General features: G+C 38.6%; 3 protein-coding genes across 5 annotated transcripts; 2 read left to right on the plus strand and 1 right to left on the minus strand.

Annotated features, from left to right (window-relative positions):
- The first annotated feature begins 61 nt into the window (after positions 1–61).
- Positions 62–7,919, plus strand: LOC101174240 (low affinity vacuolar monovalent cation/H(+) antiporter). Of its 3 annotated transcripts, none has more exons than XM_011491122.3 (20): positions 62–278; positions 971–1,144; positions 1,232–1,362; positions 2,048–2,156; positions 2,256–2,372; positions 2,460–2,521; positions 2,599–2,772; positions 2,847–3,032; positions 3,121–3,220; positions 3,328–3,469; positions 3,906–4,089; positions 4,204–4,303; positions 4,377–4,495; positions 5,215–5,252; positions 5,342–5,583; positions 5,957–6,108; positions 6,220–6,314; positions 7,231–7,309; positions 7,457–7,565; positions 7,639–7,919. In XM_011491122.3, the coding sequence occupies exons 1-20, from the start codon at positions 203–205 to the stop codon at positions 7,710–7,712; spliced, it is 2,463 nt and encodes an 820-aa protein (XP_011489424.1). In that variant the 5' UTR covers positions 62–202; the 3' UTR covers positions 7,713–7,919. The 3 variants fall into 3 exon arrangements, with proteins under 3 accessions (XP_011489424.1, XP_011489423.1, XP_011489425.1); XM_011491121.3 differs by having other exon boundaries at positions 63–278; positions 3,118–3,220; XM_011491123.3 differs by having other exon boundaries at positions 63–278; positions 3,118–3,220; positions 5,342–5,460.
- A 168-nt stretch (positions 7,920–8,087) lies between these two features.
- On the minus strand, positions 8,088–14,797 carry klhdc10 (kelch domain containing 10). Its single transcript, XM_004083035.4, has 9 exons — positions 14,556–14,797; positions 12,694–12,915; positions 12,450–12,604; positions 12,189–12,337; positions 11,862–11,946; positions 11,649–11,715; positions 11,518–11,565; positions 11,257–11,396; positions 8,088–9,752 (listed from the first exon to the last, which is right to left on the minus strand). The coding sequence occupies exons 1-9, from the start codon at positions 14,644–14,646 to the stop codon at positions 9,543–9,545; spliced, it is 1,167 nt and encodes a 388-aa protein (XP_004083083.1). The 5' UTR covers positions 14,647–14,797; the 3' UTR covers positions 8,088–9,542.
- A 743-nt stretch (positions 14,798–15,540) lies between these two features.
- On the plus strand, positions 15,541–19,418 carry zc3hc1 (zinc finger C3HC-type containing 1). The gene is made up of 10 exons (XM_004083036.4): positions 15,541–15,700; positions 16,130–16,232; positions 16,420–16,570; positions 16,658–16,741; positions 16,861–16,988; positions 17,176–17,315; positions 17,407–17,668; positions 17,956–18,159; positions 18,315–18,524; positions 18,619–19,418. The coding sequence occupies exons 1-10, from the start codon at positions 15,567–15,569 to the stop codon at positions 18,706–18,708; spliced, it is 1,506 nt and encodes a 501-aa protein (XP_004083084.1). The 5' UTR covers positions 15,541–15,566; the 3' UTR covers positions 18,709–19,418.
- Positions 19,419–19,939: the final 521 nt, after the last annotated feature.

A 19,939-nucleotide genomic window follows, 5' to 3' on the forward strand; every position in this document is an offset into this window, starting at 1 on the left:
GATTAATAAGAAAAACAGACTTTTATTCATCATATAAAGGCGATGTTTCCGCCGCGTGAGGGTTCACCTTTCACCCCTCCCCTGTGTAGTGTGGTGGGGATGAAGAGGCAGTCAGTCCACGGGAGGCGTTAAGAGGGGAAAGGTCCACGATAAAAGAAGCACGATGCTGTGACAGAAACACTTGTGGGAACAAACCGACAACATGTCCCTCAGAAAAAGTTCTTTTGTCCCGGAGGATTTGGAAAAACCGCGGACAAGGTCTGTGCTTGAATCAACAGGTGAGACCTAAACATTATAGTTTTTTTGTTTTTTAATTAAGGGTATTAATATTATAGTTTTTTATGCGGTTGTAACTGTTTCTTTGAATAATTTTAATTTAGAAGGCTTGTTTTGTGTGTTAATGTTTGTCTCAAGCGTGCTCATTAAAATCACCTGCGTAGTGACGGTAGTCAGCATAAATAAATTAAATATATTTAATATTATTATTTTAGTTTTATTTTAACTCAATGACTTCAATATTTCGGCCTTCTTTATTTTTCATTAGAAAGATTATTTCTTTAAATAAAAATAGTGACTTTTTGTGTGTTACATTTTTCCTCGTGTTTCTCAGCTGATTTAATCAGAGACCAGGATTTTAAAATACAAAAACAAAAAAAAAACAAAAGGTACAAGGCACATATTTGAGGAGCAGGTTTGGAAAGCATGCTGTAAAGCATCTGCTTTAATTTTGATCATTCCTCTAATAAGTACAAGAGCACTTTAAGCCAAACCACATCAGTACAAGTTAAAACAATATGTTTGTTGCTTTGCGTTGATAATGTGATTGGTTTTGGTAGACAGTTGACTGTGGAGAAGAAACCGCATGACCCTCAGGAGGTTTTTGTTGGTCACACACATTTTCCCCAAGAGGGAGAACCGGTCATGGCTGCCGATGCGGCTCATTTAATATTTCAAACGTTGTCTCATACAGAGAACTGCTTCGATCCAGAAAACCATCACCCTCCGTGGCTGCAGGGGCGGCCTGAGAGGCTTTGCATCGGGGCTCAGCATCCAGAGCTGAACGGTGTGGCCACGCCATCACCAGACGCCTGTTCACAGCATTTCTGCCACTTCACACCCAAGTGTTTCCTTACTGTCCACAGAGGTGAACCAGACTTTCTGCATTAGTTTTACTCAAATTTACTTTGTTCAAAAGTTAAGACAGGTTCTGTCCCCAATGGGGTTTACTCAGGAGCAAATGGCACGTCCGTCCGGTCTACTCCATCCCACTTTGGTGAAGACGGATGGCATGAGGGGACTACAAAAACCACCATCAGAGTGGAGAATGAGGTGGAGGCGCAGAGAGAAGCCAACAACTATAGGGTGGGTGCAGAGGGGTAAAGTTCCTCCAAAAGCTGGTCTTTCAGCCGAATGCCCTCAGTTTAACTAACAAGATGCTTTATCATCTTTATGCAGAACTTCAGATCATTATTTTTAGTCAAAGATATAAAAGATCTACTCCAATGAAAATTGTGTTTTTGGTGTTCTAGTGTGATTTTTCAGTATTTATTCCAATCACTGGAAACCGGGAGAAGACGAAAAAATGTTGTTGGTAAACAAATGTAGTTGTGACAAAAAAAGCTACACGGCCAGGTCACAAGCTCCCTGCTCTGCTCCATTTTTATGCATGGATTTACAGACGACTAGATCCCATGTATGTCTTTATTTACCAAGTCTTAGCTGGCATCTGGCTCACAACTGTGCAGCTGGATAGCAATTCACCATTTTTGTTGCACCAATAATGTTAGGTTGGGGTTGTGAGGGGCTGTAAACTAGCGGAAAGGCATGTAAACGGATGGATGACAGGAAGCGGGGATGGGCTTACTCTTTCCAAACAGTCCCTCCCATAACTGAGGGGAATTTCTAATGAACTCTCGCCACTCTGCAAAAAAAAAAAACAGCATAATAATGAAATCCTCTGTGGATGCTTTTAAAATGGATCAAAAGATTAGTGGGACTTTAACAAGTTTCTGTCTTTTAAATCTGTTTTTCTCTGTTTTTGTACTAGTTTGGCTTCAGAAAGTGGAAGGGAAATGTTACTGAGAGACCAATTGAGGATAGATCAGATATAGTCAAGGAACTGTACACTGACCTGAGCCTTGTCAGACCTCGAGAAGGTACTTTTTATATTTTCCTTTTGGCTTTACATTTCTTTTATTTTATTTTTTATCTGATTTTTAAATTGAAATCACTAAACTGCATCCCCTTTTTTTCAGGCTCTGCAATCACAGTTGGGAACATAGCTTATGTGTTTTTATTTGGTTGGTGGATTTCGTTGTTCTACATCCTCATTTGTCCTCTAATGTTTCTAACAATTCTCGGTGCTCCTTATGGTATGTATGCCAAAAATAACTTGAGAAAAATAGTGAGTTTTTCTGAGCGCAAATAAACAAACATGTCTCATTTTTGCATGATTCCAGGAAAGTTATGTTTAAAGATGGCGTTATACCTTCTTTGGCCATTCAGGAAGGCAATTGAGAAGGTAAGTTGAAGCATTTCAAGGAAGAAGTTCTAAACTCTCTGATCCAGACAGCTGAAGGCTCGTGATCTTACCCGCAGGTCAGTGACGCCGACAAACCGAACATGAAGCCGACAAACTGTGAGCGCATTTCATCCCAGAAAGACGACGATCTTGTTGGAGACGGGGACTGTGCCCCACTTCTAGTCTCTTCGCCCATCCTTACAGAGATCCCTGTCCCGCTTCTGCCGCAGAAAAGATCATCAGACTACTGGGTCAGAAATACGGTTGATGGCTGTCTGTTTTTGCTGTACTTTAGTGGTTTCTGACTCCTCCTTCCTCTCTGCAGTGTCGTGTGAGTACCTATGTCTGGTTGTTATTGGGTTACCCCGTCCTGGTTGTGGTCCATTTCCTAGCATGCGTGCTTTCCTGGCTGCCAGTGTTTTCAATTCCTGTTGCAAAAATGAACTTTCGGATCTTGACTACTGTCCTCCTGATGGCCCCAGAAGAAGTCCACATAAAGAAGCAGGAAATGGTAGTAAAACTGTAATGTGGGCTGTCTCTCTCTTTTTTTGTCTCCTTTTTGATGCAAATACACTTTCCCCGTATGCTCTCTTCAGCAGAACTTTTTGTGTGAGATCAGAGTTACCCTGTACTGCTGCCAAGCTTTCAACATGTATTATTACAAATACACCATCCAAGGAATCAACATTTTTGCTCTCAGTATCCTTTTAAGCTGTTCAGAGAATTTGTAAGAACTTTCAGAAAATGTTATTTATTATTGTCATCAGTTGTGATGTCACACTTTTGTTTCCTTAAATTTCTTTCAGATCTGTTACCTTTGGTATTTATGACTTTAGTCCTCGGCTATACTGACCATGATCATATTTATCTCAATTCAGAGACCATGTTTGCCATAGCCATCACCTCCATCATTCCCCTGTCCTACTACATTGGCATGGGAATAGCTAGGTAAGGCACTAGATGTGTGGGTCAATAAATGCAGATCTAAGAAAAACAGAACTGCTAACATTTTCAAAGAGCCACTTTGATGATAGGTTTTTGGTTTTTTTTTTTCTTTTTTTAAACATGATCTTGTGGTATTTTTTTCTCATGATGGAGGAAGTATGTAAGGCAAATTGATCTTAAAATTGCATTTCTAAGTATTTCTTTATCCAAATCATTGTGAATCAGGAGCAGACTGTTTGTTTGAAGTAGTGAATTTCTAATGAACTTCTGCCACTTAGCTGAAAATGTCCTAGATGACAACAGTTTATTTTATTTTACTAAAACGGCATAATCCTAATCAAAAGACCACTGGGGAACACTTTGAAAATGGATCAAAAGATGATCGGAATGGAGGTTTTGTTTTTAAGTTTGATCAGTGTTTCATGTTTTGTCCCTGCAGCATTTCTGCTCAGAGTAACTTTGCAGTGGGGGCAGTTGTAAACGCAACATTTGGCTCCATCACAGAGATCACATTCTACATCACAGCACTGCTGCGGGGGCACCATGCTGGCACCAAATGTTATGAAGAAATCGTCAAAGCTGCTCTCACTGGAACACTGCTCGGATGCATTTTGTTCATACCAGTGAGTGCTCACATTAGCAAATACATGCACTCTGTATGACTATTTTTGAAGGTTTACCTTTTTTTGAATGAAATATGCTTTAACTTTTTTTTTTTTTTTTTTTTCTGTGTGTAGGGTATTTGCATGACCATAGGGGGCATCAAGCACAGCGAGCAGCGATTTAACAGTCGTTCAGCTGGAGTGAGCTCAGCTCTACTCTTTATATCTGTTGGAGGTCAGGTTGACCATTTGTTTTAAATAACTATTTCCCCCCAACATTTTATGAACGTGTCTGTTGGGCTTTGCAGGTGTATTTGCTCCCACCCTCTTCTCAAAGACTTTTGGTAATCTGGTTTGTGAAAGCTGCTCAAATATTCCAGGAAATGCCAGTGTCCTCTTTACCTGCAAAGACTGTCACTATGATACGGTATGTTGGTTCTTCTGTTGGCTAAGGTTGAACAAAATTACGACGGAAACCGTGAAAGGGGGAAAAAAAAAGAGAATGAAGATGTAAAATATGACAGAAATTTTTTTTACTTTTATAGAGCAGATCTTAAAAAATAAAGCTGTTGCAAGCTTCAATCCATAATAAGCGCTGACTAAATCCATGAATGCAGCCATTTATGGCGATGCCATAAGGCATCTTGGACCTATAGTCGTCACTGTTTATGTTGTCATCTGCCAGAAATCCACTCCTTGTGGGTCAAGAATCGTTATCACTAGTCTTGTCTCTTAGGAAACCACAAAACAAACTCTAAAATTATTAGTTTCCTCCACGAAAGACAAGATATCTCCAAATCTGTCTGAAATTTTATTCTGAAAAGTCCCAGTTTCCTACAAATTCCTTTTTATAATTACAATAACACAAATTTGACTCGCTAGAAGACTTAGTATTTCCTCATTTGTAAGGAAATGAATTGTTCTTATCTATTATCATAAAATATTTTAGTTTATTCTCTTGTATTTATTTTTAATGGCGGCCCTAATACTCTGTTGTACATAAAAGCTTTTAATTAAAAAAAAAAAAATCAATATACTCTCTTCAATTCAGTTGTACGGTGTGTTCTAGTCTCATAGCTTTGGCACATGATGGTATCATTTGTAGGATTTGGTATTTTCAACCACATTTTTTTTTTTTTCTCCAAGAGCCAAGCTGATCCTCATTTGATCCTGACGCATATTGAGTAAGTCTTCATTGTACAAATGTAATTTTGCAGCTCATCTTCAGTGTAGTCCACACACAAATATTATAAGTTTTTTTTCTGCCTTCTAGGCCTCTGGTGTACACCATCTCTGTCCTGCTGCCTGCCTCATACTTGATCGGGCTCATCTTCACATTGAAGACCCACTCGCATATCTACGACATCCACATCAGTGAAGGCCACCCTCATGGTCAGTATGTTCAGGAGACTGCCAGCTCCCACAAACCCACTGGTGAGGTCGTCAATGGCTGTCTGCAACCCACCGGCGTGTGTATTAATGCCAGCATTAATGACACCACCCACGGTGCAGCAGGTGTGTGGTGTGCATGCAGCTCTTCTGGGGGACAGAGTTTCTTTTTTTTTCTTTTCTTTAATCAATAAAACTCTGCATGTGACTTTTTATTGTCCTTACAGTTGGGTAAAGCCGTTGCTAAAGGGTTTGAGAAGGTGCAATTCTGGATGTTCCGTTAATAATCTGATTGCAACTCCAAACAAAGTTTCAAAATACTATGTAATTGTAAATTAAAATATTTAAGGGCAGTGCATGCAAGATTTTACTAACTTCATGGTCAAACTTGAAGCAGAAATGTCACCTTTTTAATCATTTGCAGAAGGCATAATGTTAATGTTCTCAATGGCAAATTGACCAATAAATGTCTGGCCTAAGGCTTTTGTTGTGCTCACAGGATGTCTGTCATCAGCAAGTCATGCTGTTGTGCACTGGTCCCGCTGGAAGGCTCTCGCGGTGTTGATTGTTGCCACGGCGCTCATGGCTTGCTGTGCTGACCTTTGCACTGAGAACATCGAACCCATCCTGTCTCATTCCTCCATCTCTCAGGTAGATCTAATTGCATACTCTCCATCTCGCATTGTGAGCAACATGACAGAAATGCTTTTTTCTGCCTCAATGTGTTCTGTGTTCCCTGAGATCCATATTCTTGTCTTTCAGTACTTCATTGGGGTCACAGTGTTGGCCATGGTGCCGGAGCTGCCTGAGATTGTTAATGGGATCCAGTTTGCGCTGCAGAATAATATTAGTCTGAGGTTGGAGTGCAGTGCTGTTCCATCTGAAACGTTTTTCTGATATCTTGCAAGTGCTTTGTATTTTTAAAGAGTCTTTACATCTACAAACATGGAATTGTGAAAATTCTAAGCAGTTACATTAAAAAAAAACGTTTTATTTTCAATTAAATGTTAAATATTTATTGTAAGTATGTATGTAATTTGTTTAATTATTTTGTAAAGTTTTTTTTTAAGCAGCAAATGAAGGTTATTAGGGAAAAGATGGAAGGTCTGTTAAGCCAAGTTCCCACCGCCATTGGCAACACGCGTTTAAGCATCCACTTCTAATGAAAAAGGCTTGGTACACTCCTACACGTTTCTGGCCTTTTTGCGTAAAAAAACTTGTGTATTCACCCGCCGCTATGAGAAGTTTTTTTTTACAACTGTTTTAGTGCTTTACATGCAAACGTGCAATAATTGAACGCTCGTTGCAAGTTAAACCTGGTCAAAGTTTGACCAATGAGGGACTCGGGTTTGGTAGTGACGTATGGATGGCATCCATTTTAGTTAACAGAAGTGCCATTTGAAAATTGGAGGAGAAATTAATAATTGCAGTTTGTACCCGGCTGGAATTATGACTGTTTTTCATGCATCTGAGTATAGCAATTTGCACCGCTTTGACATTTCTCTCAAAGCCTGCTTTCAACTGTGGGTGCTGGACATGCGCTAGTTAACAGTGGCAAAAGAAAAAGAAGCCCCTCCCTGCTTGTCCAGTGTGAACACCATGAGCTAAATGCGCCTTCTTGGACATGTGTCGCAAGCCCCATGTGTCTGTAGCTTTAGAGTTGGGGATGTGCAGTTACAAATGATCCTCTCTACTGTTGCCTGCATTGTCCAGATAAGTCTTGTCATGTTCTTGGTAAAACCTGTTTTGACCTCCAGTAATATCTGATTGCAGCCTTGAAGTGGGCAGTTGTATTGCTGTTCAGGTCACAATGATCCAGATTCCACTGCTCATCCTCTTTAATGTCTTTTATGTGAGTAGCCCCTGTGGGTTTATAAAAATCCAAGCAGTTTATGAAGATTTAATTTTGATGGGTGTTGAAATAGGAACATTTTTTATTAAACATTTTTTTCCTTGTAAGATTTAGTCATTTCTGGTAATGCTTTTCTTTCTTCTGTAGGATGTTGGATTCATTCTTGTGTTCAGTGACATTCATCTGTGGGCCAGCATCTTTAGTGTCATTTTGGTCAACTACATCTTCATGGATGGGAAATGTGACTACTTCCAGGGTAAGAGTTGGGATGAAATTATGAGATTATTGTAAATGTAATGCAAGATTATAACTCTCTTTGTTTTTTGCAGGCACTGCCCTGGTGGTGGTTTACCTCATCCTTTTGGCTCTTTACTTCTTTGCTCCTTCTCCACGCTCATGTTAATCTGAGTGTCAAGATTACAGATCTATTTTTCTGAAAATATTGAATTAACCGTATTTTTTTCTGATTGTCTCAAAATATGGGAAACCAGCTGAATAAGGAATTGTGTAAATGTAGTTTGTGGCGTGTTTGGTGGTATATTGAGATTACTTGAAAATTATAATTCTGGTCACTCCTAATAAATGAATAAATTGATACATTTTTCTTTTACAGTGCTTCATTTTGTATTGCTGTTTAAACATGGCTAAAGAAAGAGGCATGTTCTACTGGGTTAGATTTGGTGCTTCCTCGGTTACAGTGACATGTACTCATGCAAAGAAACTCAAACTGCAACTGAATCGTTCTGTCATACTTATTCATGAAAAAGGAGGTGGGGGGAACTAATTAAACAACGCTTTTATTGACAGAACTGGTAACACAACATTCATACAAGCACACTATACAACATTTTGCAAGTTGTGAAACCAAATCCTTCAATGAAGATTTAAAAAGCAGGAAATGACATCATGCAAAAAGGTGGTTTGGAAGGCAGGACCGCGGACATGAAGTGCAGGTTGAGCTGTGTGCATCAAACTATCTGACCACATCCCATCTAACTCCTATGTTTTTCTTTTTTCCCTTGTATAAAACTATTTGGCACCATTTAAAAGTTGAAAAGCAGTCAGGACCAATGATAATAGGGTTATTCTATTATGACCAGAAACATTTGAGTCTGTAAAACAAGCTTTTGGAATTAGAATCTGAATCTAAACATGAGCTCTACCTCGATTTCTAAAATGTCCATTTACAAATGTGAAAAAGGCACAATCGTATACAGAAATGTTTGGAAATGCGCTACTTCAAATCCTGGAAACTTTTTTTCTGTTCATTTAAAACTTTCAAGAGCACCATATTCACAGTGACCGTTAAGAAATGAAAGCTTTAAGCAACGGGGAAAAAAACGAGAATCTAATTTTTGCTTTTCAAGCCAAGATAACTTGATTAATGCACAAGAGGGAATAGCAAAGCCAGGATGAACAGCATGTATGAAAAATAGTTTTGGGCAATAGACACATTTAAACACAAGTTACATTTTATTAAGATGTGTATTGCAGATTACATAAGGCTAATTTGACAAATTAAAAAAAACAAAAATTCCCTTAAATGACCAATTGTGTTAACTCGTAACATTTAAGGTCCTCTTTGATTTTCCATAATTAAACTGAAAAGAAGCTGCCATGATGAGCCAGGGAACCATGTCAGCAAAACTGTGTAAAATTTCCCACAATGTGCAAAACAAAAATCCCCATCTGGCACTTTATAATTGCTCTTTCATGTAAAACCTATTTAAATAAGTAAATGTCTACAAATATGTGGGAGGAAAATGTGCAAATGGCAATACCAGCTCAAGAGAAAAACGTCCTCGTAAATGTTATATAGTCCGTCAGAAAAAAATATATACATATTCTTGCTTTGCATTAAAATAGTAAAACTAGGATGCAGATTTCAAAAAAACAAAAAAAAAAAATGGGGAAAAAAAATAGTTTTTTTAAGTAGTCATGAGGCAAAGTACAGGTTTGTCATTACTTGGTGGGAGATTTTAGCTAGAAATCCAAATGCTCTTAGAAACAATGGTGGCACAAGAGTAAAATTCATAAAACAGTCCACGTTTAGCTAGAATTTTCATCATAACTGAAAAAAAGAAAAGGCATCCCTCTGTTTTTGGTTTTAAGGCGGAGCTACTTCACGTCAGGGTTGTTTTCCCGTCCTCTCTCGGTTTTCTTCTGTGCTGCGTTCCTGTCCTCGCCGTCCTCCTCAGCCCAACTCCAAGTTCTGTTTTATGCTCCACTATCCCTATTTCAAGCGTTCAATGAGCTCCTGTGTGAGGCCCAGGTTCAGCAGCTGCATGGTGGGGAGAAAAGCCAGGTGGGGAAAGGCCTTGATGAGTTTCTCCCAGCATAACTCCAGCAAGCTGGGAACAGAAAGCCAGATCTTGAAGAGCGAGCCAGTCCTTTTGTTCTCATGGATGTTCACTACGCCTCCATGAATGTACATGCAGCCAGCCTAGGAGAGAATGACAACAGGGGAAAAAATGGAGTGAATCCCTTAAAATCCTGTACGCTGTTTAGTCTCAGTTTGGTGGCGGATAACAGCATTGACACGCCCACAAACTGACGCATCACTGGACATCGTCCTCCCTTTTGTTGATACGTTTTAGGAAGAGGGGCAAATGCGTTCAACTGGATCTGAACACAGCAGGGCAACACAATCTAATGAACACGCTTATAGATGATTACACTTGCTTTAGGCGGTAATCAGACACGACGCGGTTAAATATCAACCACTTCACAGATGAATACACAAAACATTTAGCCTTGTGATGGTTTTAGCTGTACAACAGCAAAGGTCACATGACGTTTGGAAAACTTAAAACCCTAAAAAGAAAGGAGAAAAAGTTAGACAAGTAAAATATGATAGTGAAAAAAAAAAGAAAAATTTAAATATCATGGAAAGGTGTTTTCATTTCCATAATTCCATTTAAAAAAGGGTAACTTTCATTGAATATATTTTCAGTGCCCACTGTTTAATTGGTTTAAAGTATTTGCTGATTTTGACATAAATTGGGATTCTCGCTCATAAAACCCACAAAAACAACATTTAAAAAAATTTGATTACTGTTGAGAAATCTGCCCAAATTCTGCAGAACATGAAAGTTTTAAACTGAGTTTCACCAACTACTAATCTCAAAGCACCTGGACAGGTTCCCCAGATGTCATTAAATTGGTTGATTTGGGTTAAATATGCAAAGGAGTTCTGACTCGATAACTAGCCAGAAGACCATTGACCCCCTCTATAGTCTGGGTAAGCCACAAAAGTTCACAGCTCAGTGGACGAAGAAGACGTACCAGCATAAAAGACGATTTTCAAAAGGAAAAGATTCAAGAAGCTGGCAGAAAGAGTGGAATGATGATGAAGAGTGATGATGACGAACAGCTTCAAACACAACCACTTTCACGAGATGGGCTACAGCTGTTGGGTTCCAGGGGTCAAACCACGTCTGAGCCTGGGCCAACGTAGGAAATGTCTCCACTGGACCAAGGAGAAGGAGGACTGGACTGTTGGCCAGTGGTCCAAGGTCCACCAAGGCAGAACCTCTCAGAACCTGTCTTCATTCTTCTTACCCCCTAACTATCTTTTCCAACACATTTGACAAAACGAATAGCAAGCCCAGTCTTACAATAACATTGCAACCAATTTCTAAAGCTGCCTGAGGCCTCATTTCCGTGAAATGTTGACTGGTAGGCATCTGGGATTCATGCTAACTAAATGTCTAAGTGAATTTAAGGCAGAAACGACTCTGGAGTCTTCCCGAATGACAGAGCTGCTCGCTCTGTCCCTAAAGGTGAGCCAAACAACCCTGATGGGAAGTTCATTTTGACCCACTTAAGTTTGCACTCTCATTCCGTCGGTCAGAGCAGAGCTACAGACGAGGCTGAAATATAGATCCACATCCGTGAACTGCATATATATTTGTTTTTTAAGAGCTAATCAGGGCCTTTATACTCACTGGGGTTACAGCAGCACAGTGAAAGTAAGCTGGCTCGGGCATCTCTGCTGGTAGTTTATTCCACTGAAAGGTGTGCAGGTTGATCTTCCACAGGTCAGCCAGTATCACTTCCCCGTTGTAACCACCGCAGATGAACACATCTACCACAAACGCACATAGAAATGATGACCTTCAATAGAACAGGTTCTTTATTGTAAACCGAGAAAAACAGAATCTGCGTGGAAATGTTCAAGTCGCCACAAAAAGGAAATACTTCCTCACCGTCACGTATTTGTACACAGCTATGGCATCGCCGAGGAGCGGGGTAACCTGTCAGACAACAAATCATTTAAGCATGGACAATAACAGGTTGGTTTTTTTTCTCCAAAATATTAAACATTAAAGATACAAACCAATTTTTTCATGAGGTTTAGTTGTAATCTCCTCCCAAGAATTGGTTTCCAGATTGTACGCATGTACCTACAACAACAGAAACAACCATCTCTTTGATTTCCAATCACTGCTTTTAAGATTATTTGCAAAGATACTTCTTAATTTAAATGCTGTGAAAGCTGAAGCTGTTATGGGTAAGGTGTTCAGAAAAGTCTTCTATAGAAGTGGGGTACCTTGTCTAGAGGATAAGATGTCCAGGAGGTTCCTCCTCCAAGAATATATATCCTTTGTCCATCATGTGCTATTTCATGCCTATACCTGTGACACCCATATGGTACATAACGGTGAGCCATGTTAGATAGATAGATAGATTTGCTTTTGAAATTGAAGCATCACCATTTCAGTGCAAGAAAGACAAAATAACAAAATATAATATTAAATAAATCAGTATGTACAATATATCCGAGTGTGCAAATATAAACTGGAATATAGAATGTTAGGGTAAAACAAAAGGAGCATGTCCCGCCTCTGTAACGCATTTCTAATTCTAAACGTTGTACCGTTCTTCGGGAAGGTCATCAGGGGGGTTATTGGGTTTAAGGTGGATCCATTCCCTGGTCGTCAGGTCCAGCCTGTGCAGGTCTGTGCTGTAGATGTAACCAGTTGTACCTCCAAACACATACAGGAAGCCATTGATGATGACCATCGCCTGTAGAGACAAAGGACATGAAGCTGCAACTTACAGAAGTTCTACTAAAAAAAAGAAAAAGGCATAGCTATGATGTACTGAACATTCATTAGAGATAAAAAGGACTGGTTACCTGTCCGTAGATTCGATTGGGTTTCTTCCCTCGACAGTTGAGCAGCGACCATCGCTTGTACTTCACATTGCAAACGTGAACATCGTTGCCGTTGTTTTCACCGAAAGGGATCCCAGTTCCGCCAAACACCAGGAGGTTGTTACCATGCAAAACCGCTATAGGATCACAAAAATAAGTACAGTTTGAAACAGCACATAGAATTTTTAACAGAAATGGGAACATTTGAGAAAAATAAAAGATTAACCTGACATAGAAGCTAGCTCAGTTGGCATGTAACCTTCTGTTCGGATCTGCTGCCAGGAGCCTGTGGCGAAGTGGTACCTCCAAAGCTCTCGGAACAGCGGATAGTCTTCGTTCTCGGAGCCTCCTGACTCATCATAGTCAGGATTGTAGCCTCCAAACACGTAGAGGTTAGTGTTGTCAGCAACACACCGATGCCCACTGCGGGCGGGGGGGCTTCGATGACCTGCAACAGAAGGAACAAAGCTTGAGGAGAGAAACAGCAGACCCGCGTTTGAAACCATCATTCAAAGCACATAAAGTAAAACCTCCTGAACAGACTGGAAGTTTAATATATAAAAATACCAGCTAGTAAACTGTCAAAAGCGCCTTTTTTTTTATTATACACAAAAAGCAAGGCGAAGCCAAGCACAGGCTTTTCACAATAAAAAGTGCAGCCAGTTTCTTTTTGGAGGCCCAGTCAGATGAAAATATGCCGTTCTTTCAAATGATCTTATAGCTTCATGCACTTTTTTAAATAATGTAACACACTCAAAGGAAATTTCTCAGAAAGAAGATTTATGTCTTTTACGATATTTGCATGAACAGTATGTGTTGCGTTTCTGTGCAATTACAAAAGAAACAATTTTGATGTCTTAGGCACGATTAGATTAAGGATGTCATCTATTTTAAACAAATGACATAAAAAATTTTAGTCTGAAAATATTGAAGAAAAACGAGTAGAATATGTCATTACTGAAGAGTTTAAAGGCACACGCCGATGAAAATTGTCTTTTTGGTTTTTGCAACACATTCTTGTGGGATTTTCTCATGTTTGAGGACACATTTAAAGAAAATTGCATGTCTGAGTATTTCTTCAATCAAATTCCTTGTGAATCAGGAGCAGATGCAAAAGCCACAAGCTTCCTGCGCCGGTCTATTCTGATGCATCCATTTGTAGACGACTAGATCCATATGCGTCTTCATCTTCCTCGTCCAAGCTAAATTTCTAATGAACTACTTACTCCCTGCAGAAAATATGTCCCAAAAAACGACACCGGTTTCGGGGATTTTGCTTAAAAACGGCATAATCATAATTCAAAGACCACTGGGAACGCTTTTCGAACAAATCAAAAGATGATCAGAGTGGCTGTTTTAAACAATTCTTGAAAACTCTTCAGTGAAGCTGAAGTTAATGCATATTTCTGAGAATAACAGCTATAACCACTGCACTTTATTATATTTGCAGTACTATTTAAAGCTTTAAAAAAGTGCTGCTAATGTAATTTCAATTTACAAAAGTATAAAATACAAATAAATGTTTCCAACTTGAATGAATCCCAGTAATATCAGATAAAACAAATACACCCCTTCTCTGTTTATTGTTTTTAAACTTATTCACAAGCTTATCTATGACTCTAGTTCAATGTGTCAATCAATCCATATATTAATAGTGATGAAAACATATAAAAAGAATATGCCAATGGAGAATAAGTAGAAATAGCATAGAAGTGGAATATAAATGCAATTTTAAACTGATTTATTTTTTCTTGGTTGGATTTTTACAAACAAATCTTAGATTTTAGAATAGAGCTAAAAAGTAAATGTGTCAATTTAAAATCTGAATGTTTACATTATGGAGAAATCCATCCTTTTTATCGAAGAAAACAAGTGGGAAAAAAGGCATTAAATACAGATACATAATGTATACATTACATTAAAAAAATAAAATTAAATGAGATATATTAGATAAATTTAATTACAAAAATACATTAAACACCCATTATTATATACACGTAATGTTCCTTACGGAACAATGGTTTAAAAGTGCGAAGAAAAAACCAAAACAGAGGGTTGATAGCATCGTTGCTAATGTTATGAACCGACCTGCTAGCAGCCCTTCGTGCGGCGGCCTGCCAATCAGTCTCTCGAATTTATTCAGCTGATCTGAACAGTGAAACCTTTCGGCGTCCGACATCGTGTCCCCTTCACAACCCTGTCCTCTTCGATGTCACGTCGAATATAAAACACGTCTGCCAAAACGCTGCTGAAACATTTCACATCTCAGGCAGGTTTGAAGCCATTCACTGTTTTTCTTTCCACCCCGGCAGTGACACACTTGACCAATCGCTGAGCTTGTTACCAGGACGTTGCGTCTTCAGGAAAACGGAACTGCCGCCATATTTTATTTTATTTTATTTTATTTTATTTTATTTTATTTTATTTTATTTTATTTTATTTTATTTTATTTTATTTTATTTTATTTTATTTTATTTTATTTTATTTTATTGAATGTAGACGTAAACTTATAATTTAAAAATATGTATAAAAAATGAAGAAATATAAAAATGCAAATACAATTATTAAATTAATTTGTAGTAAATTAATCAAATTAGAAATAATTTAATGTTTTTACTGAATAAAAACATTTAATTTATTTAGCATATATTATTTTAATAAATTCATACATAAATGTAAACATATATAGTGTTTGAATTTAAACACTCACACTTTAAATTGCAAACACTCACACTAAGTCTTTAAATGTAAACACTAAATTTAAATTTTAATACTCAAACGTCGTTACATTTAAATTAGATCTAAATTTAAATTAGTTTTATTTTGGTTTTGTTCAACAGTGAGTCACAATTTTAGCGTATTGTGAAAGTTCTGGTAGCTTTTGCTGACAATGTGATCTATGTTCTACAAAAATCATCCACATAAAACGTACCTGTATAATATCATTTATACGTCGTTGAAATATCTAGCGGTCAACTGCATATGACAAAGATTTTACACCAAAAATGTCCTGTTTGTTTACTGCGTTTGTGGCTCTGGTGAAGCGGAACAACTTTTTTCCGGGATGTGTTTCTCTGGGGATTTTTGTCAGAGCCGACCATGGCGAATATCGGCGGCAGTCGCGGGGACCGTCTCGGCAATTCTAACCACCTAAAGTCTTCTTTTGCATCTCCGGAAAAAGTTCGTGAACTCCTCAGCGAAGGAGTATCATTACCGGAGATTGGGTCCAACAGGTGGCGTTTTAAACTACCAGTTTATTTTTTTTTTTGGAAAAATCTAAGTTGACGGTAGCTGACTGGGTTAGCCACGTCTTAGCTTAGCATCTCACCTCGAACGTATTCATAGTTTTGCTGGAGGGGTTTTTCAAGTCTGCACAGAGCTGAGAGTTTGACAAACGAGCCCGAGTTTCTGTACTCATACGGTTGCAATGATGTGGATTAAATAAATTATTCAAAAATGTGTTTTTATAGCCTTATGCTGCAGCTGTTGTTAGCCGGGGTCCAGCAGTTAGTTTGCAGTTATGTATGTATGCTAAAAATAACCACAAGAATCACAGCAACTATTTCCGTCTAGCAAATTGATCAGAAAACATTGTGTACAAAATGGTCCATTGGATATTTTGTGTTTTGTAAAAAGGACTTATGTTTTATGTCTTGTTTCAGTGAACAAGGGGACTTAAAAGTTCTGGAAGTTAAAGACAACACTCAAACACCGTGTGAAGCAACAAACAAAGAAGCATTTTTCTCAAGAGTGGAATCCTATTCTATATCCTTCCTTCATATTATATATTTATTAATGGACAACGTTTATTTTTTGTTTTAAATACATATATACATTGCTTCCATGTGATTTGTTAAAATGCACCGTTTTTTAAACATAATCAAAATACACATTTGTAATTGCTAACACAAGCTGCCTATTATTTAGGGTCCTCTTTTCCTTAATATGTCACTGTTTGAGATGGGCAGGCAAACCCCGTGCACTTTCTCCTCTGATGTGTGCCAGATATGGTTGGATCAATGTTGGTTGTGACATGCTGAAGTGCTCCAGCTGCCAGGCTTTCCTTTGTGCATCACTACAACCAACGTTAGACTTTAAGAAATGTAAGCTCAAACTTGAAGCAATATGGCGACGGTAATGGTGCTGGCCTGCCAAAATGAGATGTCAAGCTGTTCTGTTCTTTTAAATAGATGAAAGCCGCATTGCAGAGATATTGAGACAACTACAGACTCAGCATGAGAAGTTTTGTCCTTGGCCTGACTTTCCATGTCCAGGTAGAAGCAACCATTTTGTCTGGAGCAAACTTACAACAAACATACAATCCACTACTCCGTCTGTTTATTAACCATCAGCATGATGGTCGTAATAAATATAAGTATTTCTGTTTATCCAGAGAGATTCTGGCTTGTTCCAGCCTCTGAACCGTCAACGCTGCTTGCTGCCTTTTTGGAACGTTTCCAGAGTGCCTGTCTCCTTGCTCAGCAGCTGCCAGCCATGAGGCCAGAGCAGCTGAAGTCTATGGTAAAGGGCTTTATTTAAAGAACACTTGTGCCAGCTTAAATTTCAGAAGGACTTAGATAAAAACATCAATTATTATCAAGGGAATGTGATATCATTAAGGGTTCATTAAAGAAATTGCTTTATTAACATATGAACTATTTTTAACAAGACAATAACAGCTATTATTTGTGGTCTTTTTTCCCCCCAGTCTTTGACAGAGGATGTCATCAGTAATATACTGCAACTGATTGAGGAAGAGCTAAAAATAAAGGGATGCAGTCCATGCTCTGAACCATTGTCTGTTCAGGTGGCTGCATGCGTCGTTTCTCTTTGTGGTTGGGCAGCAAGGTGAGAGTTGTTTCAGTAAAAAAGGTGCATTTCTAAAACACAAGGTTATTTGGTGGAATTTGGGTCCAAAATTAAATTTCTTTCATCTTAGTCCAGCTTTACGTGCCATGAACCTGCCAATCCTGACCTGCTCCTATTGCATGCGGAAGGTGGGTTTGTGGAATTTCCACCAGATGGAAGAAATCGGAGGTGAGGCAGAGACGGTACCAAGCTCTGCAGGACCCTCTGCTCATGGAACAGGTTCTGTCTTAGGGGGCTGCAGCGACAGCCAGGCAGACCCTGCCTCGTCCACTCATGCGGCATCTCCATGCCGCATGAAGCTGAGGAGCCAGGACTCCATACGCTCCGACCAGGCAAGCATTCTTGTGTTTGTTGCTCTGTGGTAAGGTTGAGGCTTTTCTATGCCACATTTGCTTCAGTAGACATGACCCTCTTCTCCCGTTTGGAGAAGGATTTTCACAAACTCACTGTTGATGGTGTAGGAAGTGATTACAGAAATTCTACCCTCATTGTCATCTCTAGTTTATTAGAGGATATAATGTAAAGAGCCACAATGAACTGCCTCCCACCATACCAAAACCCTTTTGATCCTTCAACTCCTTTTTATCAGACTTTTTCATATTTTTGTTTTCTGTTGCAGGTTGAGGGGACCTCCTCCTCCCCCACTGCATTACGAGCCAAAAGCAGAGACTCACCCAGCCCCAGTGATGACTTGCTAAGTCCTCTGACGAGGGGCAAGAGGCCTGCAACTCGAAGTCGAGGACATGGAGATAATTCGGGGGCCGACGGCTCCACCAGCCTCCATCCTCCCAAACGCTTGTGCTTCTCAACAGTTGGTGGTCCTGTAAGAACAATCATTACTTCTTAGTTCCTGTCTTGCTTTTGATTTGGATGCTTCATAGTCTTTTTCTATGGTGAATCAGCATTTGTAAGATTTTTGAATTTCAAGATGTTTACTTTAAATGATGAGTTTTAACATGTGACATTTCTCTCTTTCAGGATGGGCCTCTGCATAAGGGCACATTTGACCCTCTTTCTCAGCACAGGGACTGGTGTCCTTGGATCTCTGCAGGACAGGAGAACGTGGATCCAGATCATGCCTCTGTTTTGGATGGAGGAGTAGCGTTGAATCAACAAGGCTGGAAAGCTGCCCTTGACCTTTTCATGCCTTCAAAGAACTCCAGCACACTGAAAGGTAGTCCAGAGCAGGTAAGTTGGCAGTCTTGGTATTTTCTTGTATACTTATTCTATAAATATAGAACTCTTGTTCATATTACTATTTCAAATGTTCTTCTCCAAATAGGGTCCCCGTGACAAGTCTAAGAGAGTGTTTGCAATATTCCGGCAGTGGCAAGTATCTTCCTCTCCACCTTCAGAGAGTGTTAAAATATAAACTCCATTGCCACACTGAACTGATTAACTGATCTCCATTAAATATTTGGTACATACTCCATCTGAGCAAATACCACGAGTCAAATCTCCTACGTCTTTACATGAAGTTATGTTTACAGTCAAAGTCCCTCTTGATGGAAAATAACAAATATCTTCTCTGTGAATTCTCAACAATGTGAAGGATCCCTGTTTGTTTTGGAATGTTTGGGTCTTAGGGCTGCAACATTTCATCATCTCTAGTATAGTATTTTCCATTTCATCATTGGTACTTTGTTTTAAAAACAAAATGAATTTCAGAGAAGATGGGGGGAAAAAAAAGATGTGGGATGAAGAAGAGCCATGTGGCTCTACACTGGAAAGGCAATATTTACCTCTTTTCTGTCTTCAGATGGTTGTCATAGAACAAAACTTTTCTCCCAAGGTTTGGAGAGAAAAAACACCTGGGAAGTTTATTTGTGTGCAAAATATTTTCTTAAAGGTCACATAGATGCAAGCTTTCTTTGTTGTTTTTAATTGTTGTCTGCAGGTAGAACCAAATGCCACAAAAAGGAAATGTTTTTGACTGTTGGATTCTGTGTGAAATGCTCTCCATAAAACTGTTTTTACCTTTCTGCCTGGGATTACTTTATTTTAACTCAAATAAAGAAAGGAAATGTTGGTTTGCATTTAATGACAATGACTTGGAAAATATTAAACTTGACATCTCACTTTATAAACACAAGAAAGTATATTTTCTTTTATTTTAACCCCTGTACACTCCAATTTCATTTGCCAAAAATTTCTATTTCAGCATACTATTATGCACGGTGAGGCATTATATTACCAATAATTTATGATCTGGAATTTTGGACTAAGAGTTATGTCGACACTTGGCAGATAATTTTTGAAAAATAAAAAATTGCCAGAATAAGTTGATGTAATTTGTTTGGACCCAAACTCTGCTGTGAAAAAAATTTGGCTTTTTGATTTTCATGTATCTCATTTCCCAATACTTAATGGTTTTAAATAGAGAAAATGGGCAAAACCAAGCTGTGCTGTTGACACAGCCACAATATCAATATGGAAAAACCCAGCAAACAATCACTTTATTCATATGGCACTTTTCAAAAAAAAAAAAAATGCTGTGGAACACACGTTGCTTAACAAAAAGACATTTAAACATTAGTAGAAAACTTTTTAAAAAGTCATGACTTAAATTTAAAGAAACAAAACAAATTGACAAGAAGAAATAA

The sequence above is a fragment of the Oryzias latipes genome, chromosome 23 (assembly GCF_002234675.1).
Source record: "Oryzias latipes chromosome 23, ASM223467v1".
NCBI classification, from domain to species: domain Eukaryota; kingdom Metazoa; phylum Chordata; class Actinopteri; order Beloniformes; family Adrianichthyidae; genus Oryzias; species Oryzias latipes.

Excerpts from the sequence above, each read along its gene's own strand:
- LOC101174240 (XM_011491121.3), top strand. The coding sequence starts at position 203 with ATGTCCCTCAGAAAAAGTTCTTTTGTCCCGGAGGATTTGGAAAAACCG. Across the intron at positions 279-970 it reads GTCTGTGCTTGAATCAACAG|AGAACTGCTTCGATCCAGAA; the intron begins GTGAGACCTAAA and ends TGTCTCATACAG. Across the intron at positions 6,315-7,230 it reads CAGAATAATATTAGTCTGAG|CCTTGAAGTGGGCAGTTGTA; the intron begins GTTGGAGTGCAG and ends ATCTGATTGCAG.
- klhdc10 (XM_004083035.4), bottom strand. The coding sequence starts at position 14,646 with ATGTCGGACGCCGAAAGGTTTCACTGTTCAGATCAGCTGAATAAATTC. Across the intron at positions 11,947-12,188 it reads GATGACCTTCCCGAAGAACG|GTATAGGCATGAAATAGCAC; the intron begins GTACAACGTTTA and ends TGGGTGTCACAG. Across the intron at positions 11,397-11,517 it reads CTGTGTACAAATACGTGACG|ATGTGTTCATCTGCGGTGGT; the intron begins GTGAGGAAGTAT and ends CGTTTGTGGTAG.
- zc3hc1 (XM_004083036.4), top strand. The coding sequence starts at position 15,567 with ATGGCGAATATCGGCGGCAGTCGCGGGGACCGTCTCGGCAATTCTAAC. Across the intron at positions 16,571-16,657 it reads AACGTTAGACTTTAAGAAAT|ATGAAAGCCGCATTGCAGAG; the intron begins GTAAGCTCAAAC and ends TCTTTTAAATAG. Across the intron at positions 18,160-18,314 it reads TCTCAACAGTTGGTGGTCCT|GATGGGCCTCTGCATAAGGG; the intron begins GTAAGAACAATC and ends TCTCTCTTTCAG.